This window comes from Phocoena sinus, chromosome 9, assembly GCF_008692025.1.
Source record: "Phocoena sinus isolate mPhoSin1 chromosome 9, mPhoSin1.pri, whole genome shotgun sequence".
Taxonomy (NCBI): Eukaryota; Metazoa; Chordata; class Mammalia; order Artiodactyla; family Phocoenidae; genus Phocoena; species Phocoena sinus.
In genome coordinates, this window is record NC_045771.1 from 8,318,290 (window position 1) to 8,336,936 (window position 18,647).

General features: G+C 38.7%; 1 protein-coding gene across 1 annotated transcript in view; it reads right to left on the reverse strand.

Annotated features, from left to right (window-relative positions):
- The window catches only part of CNTNAP2 (contactin associated protein 2), a 2,098,245-nt gene that overhangs the window by 807,926 nt on the left and 1,271,672 nt on the right, over positions 1-18,647 (reverse strand). Inside the window, exon 12 of the mRNA XM_032643309.1 lies at positions 18,198-18,304. Coding sequence (XP_032499200.1) covers positions 18,198-18,304 — 107 coding nt within the window. The remainder of the gene's footprint in view (positions 1-18,197; positions 18,305-18,647) is intronic.

Genomic DNA, 18,647 nt, shown 5'->3' on the forward strand with positions numbered 1-18,647 from the left:
TATACAGGAAAGGGAAAAGAGGATCAGGAAGTTTAAGTCAGCACCTTGGATCACACAGACAGTAAGTGACCAAATTGGGGCTGGAATCCCAGTCTGTCTTATTCCCGTATCCACTCTACTTTTAAAATATCACAGGAAGGAAGGAACAGTTAAACAACAAGGAGGTTAAGAGAGTTGAAAATCTATCTTATCTGATACCCCTGTTTGTGTTAGAGCTGGTGCAGAACTCTGGATAACAAAGGCAGTGGATAGGGGCTGATGAAACAGGCAGCTCACCTCCCAAATCCCAACTTAATATCACCTGGCCAAATAAGTCACACTTTTAGGGAAGTACATCAAATAGAATTTTAAAAGATGCCATTTTTGGAAGGTCAAGGAGTTGAATACTAGCCATTGGAAAAATACGTCAATATTTAGAAACCTGAAGGACATGAGGCTTTTGCCGATGGTGATTGCTCTGTTCTCTCTTATTGAACAGTCTGGGCATGGTCCTAGTGTCTGACTACGTCCTCCTCTATTGCTATTAGACCTAAATCATAGGGACTATTTTTATCACAAAGAGAGGACAGCTTCTCCAGAAGGCTCATGACATCGTCTGAGCTAAGAACTGGTTTACTCCCACATTATCTTTCAAGTTGTTTGCCCCAGTCTGCTGAAATAATAAGAGGTGCTTGAGCCAGTTCTCATGAGGTTTCTTCTTGACGTGGGGAGAAGGAACAAGTGACACATTTTCATTACAAGGTCTGATCCAGACCCATCTGACTCTGATCTTTCTGGACCTGCAAAAGATCCATTTGTTAACTCAGATTTTCTCAGAAAGTCATGACAGGGAAGAAGTGACAATGATTTTGACATGAAAAAGATTTTACTGAGTGTTAGTTTTATTTCCTTTATGACCTACAACTCTACAGGTTGCAAAATACTTTATACTGGTTGGAACTACAGTGTTTTAGGGTCACTTGTTTGGTAATCGATAGCGTTACATAAAGAGAAGCTGAAAAAGAGAAAAAGTAAAATTAAGGAAATGGATACGTTTATTCTATTTAAATAAATGTCTTTGCTCTTTTGCATTGTTTCTGTTCCTTACATCCTCCCAGATATGCAACTAAGTGTTGGTAATTGCTGGAAATAGCCACGAATTTTACAGAATAATTGGCTGTATTTTAAGACATACATTTTAGTGTGTACACTACATGGTGTAGCTATAAAGTATAAAATAGATTTTTGCATCTTGCTTTTGGAAATCATTCTCATTATTTTTTGTCACATGTGGTGTATATGTGTGAGTGTGGCAACATTTTATAGTTTGAAAGTTCTTCATAGTTTTTAGAAGTTACAAAATAAGAGAATTAATTGCTTTGAATTTAGTCATTTTGCACTGGGAAAATATTGATTTCTTTCCCAACACCTTTAATTTCTAATGGAGCTTGAAATTAATTTTGGATTTTAATTCTATTTTATTCTGGGTTTGTACATCAGGGCCATTAATAATGTCAGGGGAGTGCTGAGAGAACTGTTTCTGCGCCAGGAGCCCCCAGTGAGCTTTGCAGCATTTGGGTCTCTGTCTTGTACAGAGAGGAGGAAAGTCTGTGTGGGAATGGATTTCACATTAGGATTTATGGAGTCAAAAAATATCGCCTGTAAAAAGTCAGCCTCAGATCACTTGCTGAAGTTTATTATGTGTGCGTATTTAATCAGATCCGAAGTGGTCAGGCCAGCAAAGGACAGATTCCACTGACCAAAATGCCTGGAAAACGGGCCTTTCTGATTCATAAGGTAATAGTTTACTATTATATATGTATATGGTATATGCACACACATTTATACTAATATAAATATACCACAAACTACAAATTTTAAAATAATTTACATACAGTCTTTCTTTGAGGTTTCAAAATGCTTTTACATGACTTTATATAGTCTCTACTAAAGGGGGTGATTATAATGAATTGGCGCAGAGACTCCTTGGGACCCATGTGCTCATGCACAGCCACAGCGTACAAGCGCCCCCCCCCCCACCGCATTGCTCCCAGAGCTTTCCTAGTCGCTCCACAGTGGCTGCCCCCAGGCTGATGAATGTCAGTGGAGAGTAACATCGGGAGCTGTGGGTGTGACTTCTCTAACCACACCTTCCAATGTAGAGCCAACTTTTCAGGATCATTTCTCAAAATAGTCTCTATGTTCTAGGTATTTTAAACGCCCTGAAAGTTGAAAAAGCTTTGCCAGAAGAAAGGCAGTACAGCAAAATACAGATTTCACAAAATAGACAGAGAGGGTTTGAAATCTTGACTCTGCCATGTACTTTGAACCACAGTTATTCATCTGCAAAACGGAATAAGAATATCTTCCTTACGCACAGTTTTGAAGATTACATGAAATAGTATATGTAAAGTCCAATACTTAACATCCTTCCCTCTCTGTTCCCATTAATTTTCTTTCAACCCACAGTACACATTCAAAATTAAAAATTCAATCAACATATACGAACTACTAGGTTTCTCAAGAAATATGGGAAGAGTTGGCCTATGCCCACACAACTTACATTCTGGGGGAAAAATTATAAACAAACATTTGGAAAAAATAATTAGTGTATAAATAGCAGAAAAATCACATAGATAATAACTGCTATTGAAAAATAAGAAAAAAGGAGAAAACTCTTTTAGCTTGAGTGATCAGAGAAAATTTCACAAAATAGAAAGAGACTATGAACTGGATCCCACGGAGCAAGAATGTGGTGAAAGCGGGAAGAAGGACATTTTGGGATGGATTTGGGAGGAGAGCGCAAGCAAAAAAAAAGGAGACAGGAAAGCACGAGGGGATGTGTGGCACTACTTATAGGGATGGACACGAGCAAGCAGATTGTAGAGGGTTGAACAGTGTTCAGCAAAAACACACATCCACCAAGAAACTCGGAATGAGATTGTATTTGGAAAGAAGGTCTTTGTAGATGTAATTAGTTAAGATGAGTCATACTGGATTAGTATAGGCCCTAAATCCAATGACTGATGCCTTCATAAGAGAAAAGAGAGGGAGATTCAGACACACAGACACGGAGACACACAGGGAGGAAGGCCATGTGAAGACAGAAGTAGAGACTGGACTACAATAGCCAAGGAACGCCAACAATTGCTTGTCAACCACCAGAAGCCAGGAAGACGCAAGCCAGGATTCTTCCCTGGAGCCTTCAGAGGAGGCATGACCCTGCTGATACCTTGATTTCAGGCTTCCAGAACCGTGAGAGAATAAATATCTGTTGTTTTAAGCCACCAAGTCTGTGAAGGCAGCCCTAGGACATTGCTACACATAACATCCCATCTCTTGGAGTCATTCATAAAGAGAAGGACAAAAAGTACCCCTCCTTCAACTTGCTTTCTGACACTTTTCTGATCATGGATAAAGTAGAGACTTTGTCTCATACATAGTTCACTATAAGATTTCAGAGGGAGTCAGTTCTGTTGATAATGAAGCCCCCTTTACATGCAATTTTCTATAGAACATAATTTGGCATAAAGAAAATTTCATGGACCAGACACCAGGAACACTATGAAATGAAAAGAAAGTTAGTCTCTTACTGAGAAACAAAAAGTTTTTTATTATAAGAAGCTGTGCCCCAAAGAGAGATCCACCATTGAGTAGGCAGAGGGCTTGGTATGTTCAGAGCCTGATAAACACGTCTTCTTAGTCGTTCAAGGTATGCTATATGTGTGTGTGCACGTGCGTGTGTGTGCAGATATAGACACAATCACAGTGCAGTTGCTCTTACATGTGTTTAATACTTACCAGGTGCTAAGCAATGAGTGTGTGGATGAAAATGACATGCTCAGTGCCCTGAGAAAGTCATAGTTGGTTGTGAGAGAGATCATTTCAATGTAACGCAGTTATTGTTGACACAGATGGGGGCTGGTGTGAAGTATGCCTCAGTAAGTGTGTAGTACTTGATTTGATTTCTACTTGAGATCTATCTAGTATAAGAGCTGCCAATGTGTTTACCTCTTGTATTGTAGGTGATTTGTTAAAAACCTGACTGGTCTGTTTTTCCATTAATAGTTTTAATATAAGAATGTCTGTGCCTTTGTCTTTGGTAAGTTTTAATACCTGATTTGTAAACTTCTCATTATTTCTTATGAATAGAATGTCCTTCATCAACGAGAAAAGAGTAAATGCTGTGATAGATTATAGAGCCTATAATTCACGCCCCATCTTTATCCATAAACCATTCCAAAAGAGAAATTATGCCAGTCACTCTTGCTTACTGCCATTTAAAAAAAATTTTTGGCTTTGTTTTTATTTTTAAATCTTGTTCTGGTTTTGCTGAGAAAAAATACTATTCTCTTGACTTCACTTTTTTTTTTTTTTTTGTGGTACGTGGGCCTCTCACTGTTGTGACCTCTCCCGTTGCAGAGCACAGGCTCCGGACGCGCAGGCTCAGCGGCCATGGCTCACGGACCGGGGCACGAACCCGTGTCCCCTGCATCAGCAGGCGGACTCTCAACCACTGCGCCACCAGGGATGCCCTTGACTTCACTATAAAAATGCTTTTTGGCCCTAAGTATATATTTAAACCTAAGGCAGGAAGTAAACTTACTTTAAAAATACATTCCTACTTCTAAACTGCATCTACATGATCTCTAGGGTTACCAGAAATATGCACAAAGCCACCTCTCCATCCACAGATCGCAGTGTAGAAAGCAAGGGAGCTGGAAACTCTGTGCAATCAGCCTTGCAGTTCAAAGGCTGAAACACTCATCCTTCTCTCTCCATCCACTCTAACAAGCCTCCCTCCACATTCCCTCCCCCAGCCACCCCTGCTTAAAGTCTTCGTTTTTTAGTTGACAGGTAGCAGGTAGCCACATTCTGGGGAAGAGAATTGGGATAAAATTCAGGAAATTAGGGTGGTTGCACACCTCTTGATAAGATGACTGTAGAAGGCAGCATGTCAGGACATGTACTTTATTATATAGGCATAATCTCTAATCTTAATATACTATGACATCGATAAATATTTCAAAGTATCTACTAAACTACCCCTTCTCAAACTTTGTATATTTATTCTTAATTTTTTAAGTCTATGGACAACAAGCTCACCTTCCCAACTATCAAAGTTCTGTTGGTTGCACTTACGAAAAGCAAAAAGTTCCTCAAGATTCAAGTATGATTCTTCACTGGGATCCTCATTGAAAAAGCATAATGGAGACACAATTTTCTTAAACTAACCAATAGAAAGACTGCTGGAATCTAAATGATCCCAGCATGAAAATTACGGTTTGTACAGATTAAATTTGGGTTTTTTTTTTGATTACCACATGTGAAATTGATGAGTCAAGTGTCAACGTGAACCCATTCCCTGGCTAAGGAACCACATGTGGTAGAATTTAGGGCCTGATATCCATTTATTTCATCTTAAGATAGGTGGTACATGAGAAGCACAGGGTGAGACAAGCAGGAAAAAGAAGTACCAATTTGAATGAAAACTGAACTAATTCAGAGCCCCTTAGAGTTTTTTATATAGTAAATAAATTACTTGGGTCTTAAAGAAATATGCTTTTACTATGTATAAGGTCTTTCAAAATCTAATCTATAGGTATAAGGGATAGGGGGAAATGTTGTCTATTATTAAACTTTCTTCTGTGATGGCTAATAGCAATTCAAATGCTCCTCTACAAATCTGTCTTCCATATTATTTCTGCCCTATGAATCATTCTGTATCATTATTTTTATTTCTAAACTACATGTTAGCCCAAAAACCTAGTTCAGGCTATTGGAATAAAGCTGGGTGAAAACGACAACTTTCACTGGAGCTGTGGCAATGGCACTGAGGCAAAGCAAAAGTTGCAAGACAGGATTGATACCACATTTTATCTGGTGATGGTGGAAAGCATGTCCTAAGTGGTGGATTCAGCGTTGATGAGAAGAGGAGGATTTGTTCTGCAGTCACTGCACTTCTGTCACCCACCACTGATCCTGCTTCCTCTCCCGGTACCCGTTTCACTTCAGCACTCTTTGGACGACTGGCCTTGTGGCTCATCAGCTACATGGCCAGCTGAGAAGAGATTTTCTATTACAGCTCAGGCTTTCCCAGTAGGTGCCCTTATCACAGAGTAGCAGATACTCTAACTGATAACTAGAAAGCAAGTGTTGCCACCTGGAGTTTCCTACCCACCTTCCTCAAAGCATCTAAGATAGGTACAACTCCAGTACTTCTCCCAGAGCTGCTATGTCATGAGAAGGCAGGACAGTCTCCATTACTGGTTATTTCTCTCCTATGGAAGTTCAGGATACCTTCTTCTCTCTCACATGGCTTAAGTCAGCTTGATTTAAAGAATTATACAAAGGAAAAAATAGTCCTTTTGGACAATGAATTAACCAAGCTTGTTCCATTCACCTTGCTCCAGGTCCTGTAGGAACTTTCAGAAGAATCAATGTGGCCCAACAAAATTCAGGTTTTATTCATTCAGGAAGTCTATATCTATGTCACTGAAACCACAAGGGAGCCTTAATATGCCAGCATTTTCTGAGTTTCTGAGTACAAATATGCTTTTCATTGAATATTTATGTTCTCTAAGTGGGGCAGACTCATCAACAGATGGCCATACGGTGGAAAACACACATAGTGTTTTCTAGATCTCTGAATTCCATTGCAGGAATATGTATGGAAGGAATTTCTCTTTCCACAGCCAACCCCTTAGAGGTGTTTCTTTTTTTTTTTTTTTTTTTTTTTTTTTTTTTTTTTTTTTTTTTTGCGGTACACCGGCCTCTCACTGCTGTGGCCTCTCCCATTACGGAGCATAGGCTCCGGATGTGCAGGCTCAGCAGCCATGGCTCACAGGCCCAACCGCTCCGCGGCACATGGGATCCTCCCGGACCGGGGCACGAACCCGCGTCCCCTGCATCGGCAGGCGGACCCCCAACCACTGCGCCACCAGGGAAGCCCATAGAGGTGTTTCTTTATCCAGTCTAATTGGATGGCTTCACTTGCCCCTATCCAGCACAGAAAACGTTGATCACATGACTTGGCAAGCAAGACGTGTTTAATTGATGTCTCAACAGGTTTGGATAATGGAAAAGAGTATTATTAGGATATTTTGATGTCTGTTCCTAACAATGACAGCAATTTTGTAGGTGTCAACACGTCTGGCACTTAGTGCTGGCATCTGTGATGGCAAGAAAGGTCTTTCGGGCTTCCCTGGTGGCGCAGTGGTTGAGAGTCCCCCTGCCAATGCAGGGGACACGGGTTCGTGCCTGGTCTGGGAAGATCCCACGTGCCGTGGAGTGGCTGGGCCCGTGAGCCATAGCCGCTGAGCCTGCGCGTCCAGAGCCTGTGCTCCACAATGGGAGAGGCCACAACAGTAAGAGGTCTGCGTACCGCAAAAAAAGAGAAAGGTCTTTCAAGAGTAGTGTTGGCATATTTTGCATATTGGAGCCACCATGGCAGCTCTGGGACAAACTTACCTGGTGAGACAAAGGAGCTACAAGCCATTAGATCTTTTCCTTGCTATACTTGAAAATAAGACCACGGTTTTTAAGGCAAATTCATATACATTTAGAGTATTTCACTTTTACCTGACTAAAACATTTTCAAATAAAACATTTTACTAGAATTTGGAAGCAGTCAGATATGAGAACACCCAAAATGTCAACCAGCAAAATTTTCTTGGAAACTGCTGCACTTTGCGTAGGAAACTTTTGCTTTTAACAGAATTAGCTGTTTACAACAAATATAATAGAAGAACATTATTTGCGTGGATGGACATTTTCACTCCAGATTCCAACAATCTGAACTATACTCTTCTCAACACTTTTGCCAGGAGGGAGTAGAAAGGAGGAAGAAAAGCAGAATGCAACAATAATAAGAAAAGAAACGGAGAGAGCTCTTTGTTCACCACCATTTTGTAAAGATAGAAACAGGAACCAATAATGCATTCTTCAGTTTTTCATCATGTGAGTGTTAAAAAAAAACATGATTGGGACTGATATATATACACTACTATGTACAAAATAGATAACTAATGAGAACCTACTGTGTAACACTGGGAACTCTACACAGTGCTCTGTGGTGACCTAAATGAGAAGGAAACCTAAAAAAGAGTGGATGTATGTATATGTATGACTGATTCACTTTGCTGTACAGCAAGAAACTAACACAACACTGTAAAGCAACTATACTTCAATAAAAACTAATAATAAAAACATCACGAGATTTATTATTGAGTAGTTTTTTCACAAAGAGCTTGACAAACAAAGCCAGGTGTCTTGAAATTTAAGGAGTATAAATTTGACATGGCTGGGTCACAGCTGGAGGAGTTCCTGAAGGAAGAAAGCTTCTCATTCTTTAGATTTAGGTTAACAACCACAAAGTAACCTTAAAATTAGTTTTGTCTTCATCAGTTGTTGCCTAACATTGTATTACATCCTAAACAGTTGAGGCAAACTTTAGTAACGCAAAAACATTTCTGTCACTTTCAGTAAAAGAAACGTTGACCGTTGAAGTGACGCCACGTAACCCAATGGTTCTTCATAAATGTTCTCCGAACATTGTTCAGTAGTCTTGTAAGTTCTCCTTAGTTCAGAGATCACTGTAAGCCAATAGTCTGTTAGGCAGACTTTAAAGTCATTTATGGATTGACTTGGCGAGGGAAACTCAACTCTTTTTGTTCAAAGAATAAAAGTAAATGTGTTTCACGGTAAAAATGAGTGATGAAGAATCACGTCTGAAGCCATACTTCGGAACCGAGGTACCGAGAGGTCACTGTCCTCTGGCCACATCTCAACCACCTACTGGACTCCACATCCTGCTGCTCCTTTGCTGGGAAGTCTCTTCAAAGTGTTACATTTGTAACTGTAGCTATCATCTCTGGAGAACCACCTGTGTTGATTATAACTGTGCTAGACATTTTACACATTATCTGTACCCTTCACAACAATACTGATAGGAGATACTATTATTCTCATTTTATTAATAATGAAACAGGGCAATGATATTCTGGTAAACCAGTTTTAAAAAAAAAAAAAAAAAAAAAAAAAAGAGTTTGTATTTGTAGGGTTTGTCAAGTTCCATGGGGTAAATTCTCCCACTGTACCAGGTTCAAGGTGCCAAGCTTTAACGACCGGCTCACAAAGTTCCTGAATACTTAACGATCCTGGCTGCAGCACACCACTCAAACAGGGTGGTGCTAATCCGGGAGGTTGAGCAACTTCCCCAGGACCCTATGACATGTAAAAATCTAAGCGAGTATTCCCCTTGAGGTTTGAGGACTCCAAAGCTGGGTCTCCTCACTAGCATGCGTCTCCACACTCCATGTTTATTTCCGCCTTGGACTCTGCCAGTCCCAATCTTTATTCCCCCCAAAACAAGGAATTTAGCCAGGGTTCAGCTCCTCCTTGAACCCTTCCTGACCACCTTGGTTGCATTGTTCTCTCTCTCCTATTACATATACGTACTAGCCTTTACACCAGTTTGGTACATAAACATCTACTAATATATTAATGTTTCCTGAATATTTGTCTGCTTCCTTTTCTAACTACCTCATCTACTTCATAAGGAAATGGGCTCTTGTCTGTATTTCTGCATCCACATAGTGCTGCATACAAAATAGACATAATATTACTGAATGAATTGAAACTGTCTATGAGTTAGAGATACTCCTATACACCAAGCTTGTAAAGCTGAAGACTTGCAATAGGAACACAGTGACTAATGTCAATATGAAAGCAAAAACAGTTTGATTTGGGAAATGTCAGATGGATCAAAGGAGAGGCACATAGTGCTTTTAACTTTAATTCTCCTTTCTTGTGTTTTGAGTGGATATAAACATCTCAGAAGTTTCCTTCCTTATCTTTCAATTAAACAGCCCTCCCTCCCTCAGACTTCTTCCCCCTAATGGAACTTGGCAAAGGTGCAGAGGTGGGTGTTTTCTATCCCTCTTTCTCCTCACTCTGAACCTTGGATGAGAGAGTCACAGGGGAGCTGAGTGAATAATGTCAACTCCTTAAGACCTGGCTCTGGCATTTCATCACCTCTGAGAAGTTCACAGGTTCACAGCTCCTCTGTTGGTAGAGCAGTCTGCTTTTCAATATGCATTTGCAGATCAACTTTTTGCAAAGGCTCTTTATTCAAAGAGAAAGATATAGTTTTGAAACTATTGAAAGAGTTTGTAAAACTGAAATAAAATCCTTTCTTTCTATGTTTAATCTTAGCCATCTTTCCAAAGCAAGGCATGAAAGAGGGGATTAATTTGAAATTTGGGGTGCCTTAGAAATGTAAAGGTGCTTGGGCTGTGTTTCTCCAAATGACCTGCACTATTTTATTAATTAATTTATTTTTGCTGTGTTGGGTCTTCGTTTCTGTGTGAGGACTTTCTCTAGTTGGTGGCAAGCGGGGGCCACTCTTCATCGCGGTACGTGGGCCTCTCACTATCGCGGCCTCTCTTGTTGCGGAGCACAGGCTCCAGACGCGCAGGCTCAGTAGTTGTGGCTCACGGGCCTAGTTGCTCCGCAGCATGTGGGATCTTCCCAGACGAGGACTCGAACCCGTGTCCCCTGCATTAGCAGGCAGATTCTCAACCGCTGCGCCACCAGAGAAGCCCCCGACCTGCACTATTTCAATCCAATGTAATTTATTTGGTTGTAGCTGAAAGAGAGAATGGCCTCTAAATCCCCTTCCAACATTTCTACACAGATAACACTCCCCACTTCTCTCCACCTTACTTTATTTACAGAGGCCAGGTGAGAATGTGAGCAAAGGAGATGCTGGGATGATTGTTTCTTTTCCTAATAAGTGTGATTTCAGGAAGTGACAGCACTTGCCATTTTTCCTCTTTCCCCAAATGCTCCAACTCTGGTAAGAAAGTGAGCTTCTCGGCTAGAGAATACACACAACCAAGCATGAGCTTGCTAATACTGTAATTGCACATATTCTACTGATAACTGCTTCCTCTACCCAGCACCATGCTGAAGCTGCAGCCTCCTCACCCTGATTTCTCTCTGCCAATCTGATCAGACAAAAAACAGAAACAAACAAGTAAATAATCTGATAATAACCTCTGAAAAGATGAAACGATTGCTTAAAACCATAAAGAATTTGTGATATAGCATTAAATAATTTCCCATAAAATTACATTTATAAATATTTTGTAAATATGAAAATTACCAACCTAGACTGTAAAAGGTAAGCACATGGTACAATTTACCCTCAGCTCACAATCCCAATGAACCAGGGATATGAAAATGAATTAAGATTATAAGGACTTTTATTTTTAATGAAATTATGCACTTCTTTGGAGGAGGCTGTCCAACACTCTATTCTAGTATCCCTGCCTTGTTCCATTCTCGTCTCCACACTCCACACCTGTCCTATATGCAGGACAGGATCAGCTCTCAACATAATGATGAATGAATAAATGATGGTGGGAATCAGAACCTCGGTGTCCCACGGCACCATAGTCACTCTTTAATGACAAGGACACATTGAGCATATGAAGTAGTTCATGGTGTAGGAATGGAACGGGGGCATGAGAGGGAGGTAAAATTGGAAGAATTTGGCAATTGTTCACTTGAAAACAAAGAGGCACAGTCTGGCTACTTAATGCCATGTCTAGGTTAGAAACAGCAGATTCACCCTGTTCATATAAATCAGCCTGGGTAGCCATTATATTTGCTAATACAGCCTTTTATCTTTTCAATGAGTATCGGCTAAATTATTTAGACACTCTCTGATCTTTTCTTTGAGAATCAACTGTATCAGTACTCGTATCCTTAAGCTACTTATAAGCAGACAAAAATTTGGCTGGCTGTTTTTTGAGACTTCACAGTGCAATAAAAGTTACAACAAGATCTAGGATGCTTTCTATATTTACAAAGCACTTTAAGAGACAATATTTCATTGAATCTCCCAGAAGACACTTAAGTTCAGAGAGGTTAAGTGATTGTCAAAGCACAAAGCCAGGGCAGCCCAGAGGGGGAAATAAAGGAGGCGAGGAGGAAGTGTATTAAACCCAGTGCTTCTCATTTAATTGCTGTTAGTGACCTGTAACTAAAAGCATGTAATGGGAGAGCTGACCTCGCCCTCCAGGGGTGTAGGTGGAATCCACACAAATGTGCTAAGAGGGCTGGAGGAATGGGAGAGGGTACAGCCCTACACTAGGTACGCTCAGCTGATGACGGAAAAAGGCTGGCCAGATAGCCTGAGGGCTTCACAGTAGGTCATCTGATTTCAAACCCTGAGTTCTTTTCCCTTTCCACAGTTCTGCTGTAGTAAGAACACACACATGATATTACATGATAAATCAAAGGATTATGTTCATCTTATTCAAATTTCATACCAAGTTTAAACAGTTTTTTATCATTCACTAGATGGTCAGTATTTAAACACATCTATATTTATTTTATTTTTTTTTTGTGTGTGTGTGTGTGTGTGTGTAAGTTCAAATCCTGTTAATATAACTTTTTTAACATCTTTATTGGAGTATAATTGCTTTACAATGGTGTGTTAGTTTCTGCTTTATAACAAAGTGAATAAACTATACATATACTTATAACAAAGTGAATCAGCTATACGTATACATACATCCCCATATCCTCTACCTCTTATATTTATTTTAGAACAGCTCATACAATCAGCCAGCACAGGAGCTGACTGCACTATGTTATCTAAGATCTTTTGTTGCCGTTGCAATTTATTTTGCCACTATTACTATATAGTCTCACAAGTTACTTTAACGAATGGTGTCTTAACATGGCAATATTTTCCTCGAAGATTATTTGAAACGCATGGGTTTGTGTGCCCATATATTGAATCTGTCCATATAATTTCTTAAAACTCTACACCTCTTGTGATTGTTTGTGCTGTCATGTCTATCACTGCGCCCTCTGCTTTGAATTAATGCATCTTTTATTCTCTACCCTCCTTTTTCTGTTTTCTTTTTCTCCCTTTGGCTTTACTCTCTCTTCTTAGCTTTACAACCTTCATAAATTTGGATAAAGGACATTGATTTTTAAAAAGCCCTTGATGCTTCTTAGATTATCTGTCATTTATTCACTCTTAGATTCAGTGCATATTCACTGAGCACATATTATATGCTGGGTGGGCTCTGGGAATAAAATGGTGGACAGAACCTGGCACTATCTCCTGTCAGATATTATAGCCCAGTGGAAAAGACAGATATTATTAAAGAATCACAAATGATAAATGCAAAGTCACAGCCATCACCAAGGCTAAGAGGAAGATATATGTCTTGAAATAAGAGGATTTGACCTAATTATGGGTTCATGGAAAGCTTCCCTAAGGTGGTGACTACTGAGCTGAGATCTGAAGGATGACTAGGAACATACCAAGCAAAGCAGAGAGGATGTGCAAAAGTCCTGTGGTCATGGCAGTGGGAGGGGAGAGTGAACAGTTCGAGGGTACCACGCAAGTAGGGAAAACTGAAAGGAGGCCAGTGGGACTAGAGGGGAGACAGAGAGGAAGAGTATGGCTGAAAACCAGGTTAAAGACACAGCCATACCAAGTAGGACCTTGTAAGCCAATTGAACTTACAGCTGAAGGATGGATTCCAATTCCACAAGGCCATGATTCCACCCAATGACTGCCCCTTTTGTTTTTGTTTTTTTGGTAGCAATGGTCAAATTCCAAGTTGTCTTCATTGGTGTCTAAGTTTGTGGTAGTTCCAAATGGATGCGGGGGACCATATTTCCTTGTGCCAATAAATCTGTGTTTTTATGCCCTAGGTTAGTGTGACTTTCAGCAGGTAGGAATAATTTCTTTTTAGAAAATTATGCTTTGAATTAAGTTACTTATGGGTATAATGGATTATAAATAACATGGTGTGAGCTACTGAAATCCACTTCACTTTTCATGTGTGCAGTAATAAGATGCAGTATAATTTATGGTTTACAAATTTACAGACCTAGAGTCATAGCTCCAGACTACAGAATGTAGAATAGTGTCCTTTTAAATTTCAATTTTTCTTCTAAAACTGGCTGGTGAAAAATTTACTTTTGCATTTCTGTGGCAACATCAATCACTGTTTCTTCTTAGTATTTCAGAATTCAGAAATCACATAATTTTAAAATTGGAAGAGATCTTCATAGGTCATCTAACTTACCTCCTCCTACTTCCTCTGGAAACAGTCATGTCTGTATATCTGGGCAAGGTGAAAGTCCCTCCTTTAATAAAAAGATATCTGGAAAACTATTTTCTCTCCGAATGAAGGTCTGGCATCTAGTAATTCTTATAGAGTTCCACCCCAAAACATTGCTTATATTTGTCAACTATCCTCTGGTACTTGTGAAAATAGTGAAAGGGTTCATATTATTGAGGATACCCTGGGGATTTTTAGGGCAGTTCCACATAGGGGACTAATAGTATATGTAAGAATGACTGAGGTCAAAGATAGACCCCAGCAGCATGAGAAAAAAATATCTGCTAAGCCCTGGGATAAGGGATAGGTTTTTGAATTAATTTATGTAAACCAGAGCCATAATTATGAAGTGTAAAGAACACACGCGAAAAAAATGAGATGATAATTAGATCCTAAAAAGCATGTGAGGTATTGGAATGTGAGCTTGGAGATCTACTGAAAGAAGTCTATCTATCACCACTAAGAGAAAAATACTATAGCTATAAACATGAAGTTTTGCTCAAAATAAAGACAAGTTCTTACACTTTGGGGAGAATGAAGTAGGGAAAAGTCAACGTAACAAAGCAAATAAACTATTTAACATGATGATTCTACCCTCTGTGTCTCTGTGTCATGATTTTATGTTTTGATATGCTAATAGTCAGTTCTTAGAAACTGACTGAGAATGGAATACCTGCATAAGGAAATTTTAAAGGTATGCAACTGCAAGAATGTAATGTATTTGCATTTTTTCACAAACTAGCCTCCTTAGTTTTTGAACACGAAAAACTGTCTCTCCCTTTCCTGCAATCTGTGGCTTTTCTTGAAGGATTTCCTCACCCAAAGGATGACACCCTGTCTCCTCATGGGAGTGGTTTGTAAATGACAATTCTCTGAGCCCTGTAGAGAATTCACTTGAAAATTAATTCCTCCATGTATAAGCAACAAATAAACAAACAGATAGGTCTAGGACATACCCAGATCACTTTTAATGTTCTTCAATTCTTCTGGAAAAACAAAACCCTATGGAAACCAGTCATTCACTTCAAGCTCAAATCTGCCATGGAAGCGACAGCAAACAATGAATGGCAGCATGAAATTAAGTGACAAATTGTGTGATATGGACAACTATTTGTATAGAAATTCAGAGCAAAGGGATGATCGTTCTGAATGGGATGAAGTGGCAATAATTTACTGAGTACTAACATATGCTAAAGCCCTTCTCAGTGTTCTCCACAAATCATCTCATTTAATCTCACAATGGCTTTATGAGGTGGTGCTGTTATTAATCTCATTTCACAAAGGAGAAAAATGAAGCTCAAACGGCTTTAGTGCCCACAATTACAAGTAAGTCGATCCAAGTTCAAACTCAGGCAGTGTGACCTGTCAAAGAAGGGCTTCGAGCCTCCATCTTGGACTACAACCCAGCCTGGACAATCACGCAAGGAATAGCTTTCGCATCCCGGCCAAGCCTGGACCAGGGAAGAAAATGTGTTAAACAGCTAGCAGCCTAATTGTAATGTTTGAAGCTCTCCTAAATATTTAGTTTTACTAAACTTCAGACTTTAGTTAGCTGTTCTTTACCTTTTTAAACTAGTACTATGTTAAAATTACCATAGTTCCTTTACAAAAGGGACACTTGGTCTTTCACTGAAAATCATGAGGTAAAAATTTAATAATGCTAACAAAGGTCAAAAACACAGAACACAGAATAAGCAACTGGAAGTCTCAGCTCCTCGGAGCTCAGAACTGTAAGAGAGCTCAGGAGGCATTTAGTCGGCAGAGGAACTAAGGAAGTCCAAGAGAAGAGAATGACTTCCTGCAAAGGCACCCAGAATGGTGACCTCACAGGCAGCGTCAGAAGCCCATGCAGTCACTGACTACGTAAAAATGCCAAATTGTTCATTCTGTATCAAACTGAATAGCATATAATTTTCACAGTATTATGTGCTGGGCCAAACCCTCCCAATTTTTAACTAATTCATGGGAGTAACTAAGAGATATATCAAGTCTTTTAGCTTATTTGGAAGCACGTGCCTTCTACAACCCACAAGATATATCTTTCACAACAACATTGTGTCCAATCAATCCTTTCTTGAATTCTGCACTATGGTCTTCTAACCTCTATTTATGCACACACATGATTTTCAACATTTTGGCCTTATTTGGGGAAGACAATGAGCGATCAGGCTTTCATTGTTAAAATGAATGATTCTGTATTCATACACACAAAAATTAAATGAAGGAAGAGTAGAATAAGCAGCAGGGAAGAGATAATTTCCCTCTTTTACATTTATAATTTCCCACAAGAGCCAGATCTAACCACACTTAGGACATCTCTAATACTTGGAGTTGTTAACGCTTTAAAAAAAAAACAAACACTTAACTATTCTACTACTGGCATATATTTTAAATTGTTTTTAATATGTTTAAATGTCTTTTTTCTTTGCTGTGTATTCAATGAAAGAAGCAATTATTTAAAAAATTATTTGCTTTTACATTAAATATAAAAGTAGTCGCTGAGATAGGAAACACTTGTAACCACCACCAATTTCTTGTTCTTTCCTTTAGTTAGAATTTCCATTCTCAGAAACAAGATTGTGATAGTTAAGGGTGGTATTTATAACGTATTATATAAATTCTACTGGTGGAGTGAAGGCACTTTGTTTCATCTAAGTTACTTAGTTCAAGCATTATGTATCATACAATGAATGTCATATGATGAAAGTTAATATTTTGATGTGATTGGAAGGGTACAATTTTAGTCATAACTCCTTAATTCTAATTAATTTCAATATCAATCACTTTGGTTCTTTATTCATTAAAATATGTTTTTACATATCTATATATAAATACTGTAGAGATGAATCTACTAAGTGTTTTAACTCTTTTATATCACCCTATTAATGTTAATTTTTCTAGTTCTTTTTGTCTCTTGGTGTTTTAAAATATCCTCGTAAACAAATTAATAAGTGCAATAAAATAAATTACAAATTTTTTTTCTTAGTTGAGGTCTTACAATATATGCTGAACTCAATGTCTTATTGTACATTACTACAAATAATGATATGAAAAGTCTCAGAGAACGGTATTACATTTTTACTGTCCCCAGAACTCTAATAATATTTTGCTTGTTATTATTTTCTAAAAGTGAAATGAAGAGAAAGCACTCTGTATACTTAGAGGATTTACATACTAGATTTTCATACGGAGAGAAGACTGAAGAAGACTGAATCTCTTTCCTCCTTCCTTCTTACACACACACACACACACACACACACACACACACACACACACACACACACATTCATGCTACATAACAGATGACCTTCTTTCAACTATATGTTTTATGGCAAATCTGTCTTCAAAAGTACTATGCATTATCGGAAAATTAACATTACAATTATAAAGTTAATATTCATTTTTAATAATCTATGAATTATAAAAATATAATTTTTATTTAACTTTTCAGGGAAAAGCTATTATGTAAAACAAGGCACATCTGTGTTCTAAAAAACATGTTTGCATGCTACTTTTAATTTTTTAATATTTAAAAAAATTGCCTTCTTGCATTTTTATTTTACATATACAACTTCAATGGACTTTCTTACATTTTCCAGCTCATTTTTCTGATCTAAATAATGTGGCCAAATAGTTCTAAAAGAGCACTGAGACAACTATCATCCACAAACTAAATGTTCAAATTACACTCCGTCTGCCTCTCTGATGAATTGATAAATGAGCATCCAGTCAGAGACATCATACTAACACAATTTTCCAAACAATCTATCCAGACAGATGTGGCTTAGACACATAAAGGCACATCCAAGAGCAGCATTCCAATCTCAACTACATGTTTATGGAGTTCGGAAACGTTGGTCCTTCTTTTTGAGTCATTAGGCTTGAGAGAATATATTTTGACAACTAGAATACTATTCTAGAAAAGCAACAGTGAAATCTGGGTTCTTCAGAATCAAGTGATTTACTATGTGGATTATTCAGGTTGCTAAGCTTTAAAGCACAGCTGAAGACCTAGGATTCTCATGCAATTACAAGTTTAAAGTGAGATAAATTGGCACTCACAGTTGTGGCAGGTGGCCCCACTGTATCCCGTCTCATCACAAGTGCATATGAAGCTGTCCCACGTTTGCGAGCACTTCCCACCATGCTCACAGTGATTGGGCACACATCTGTCAGAGAAAGAGACAAACAGAAATAAACCAACAAACAAATGAGATTTATGAGTGGCTAAATTCCAAGCTGTCTGGGCAATATATCATTCCAATGCCAGGTTGCCTTACCAAGGCAATTAATCCTTGTTAGTTTAAGCAGATTAATATTATTCATGACGGAAGGTGCCAAGTGCACAAAAGATGATGTATCACAGGCTTGGTGTTTCCCATTTTTGAGTAAACAGTAGAAATTAACAAACAGTTGAGAGATTCATTTGCACATCACAGATTCATTTTATTTTCCTTTTGCAAAAAAAACAAAGACACTAGCTAAATTTCCTCCTGGTGAGAGACAAAACAT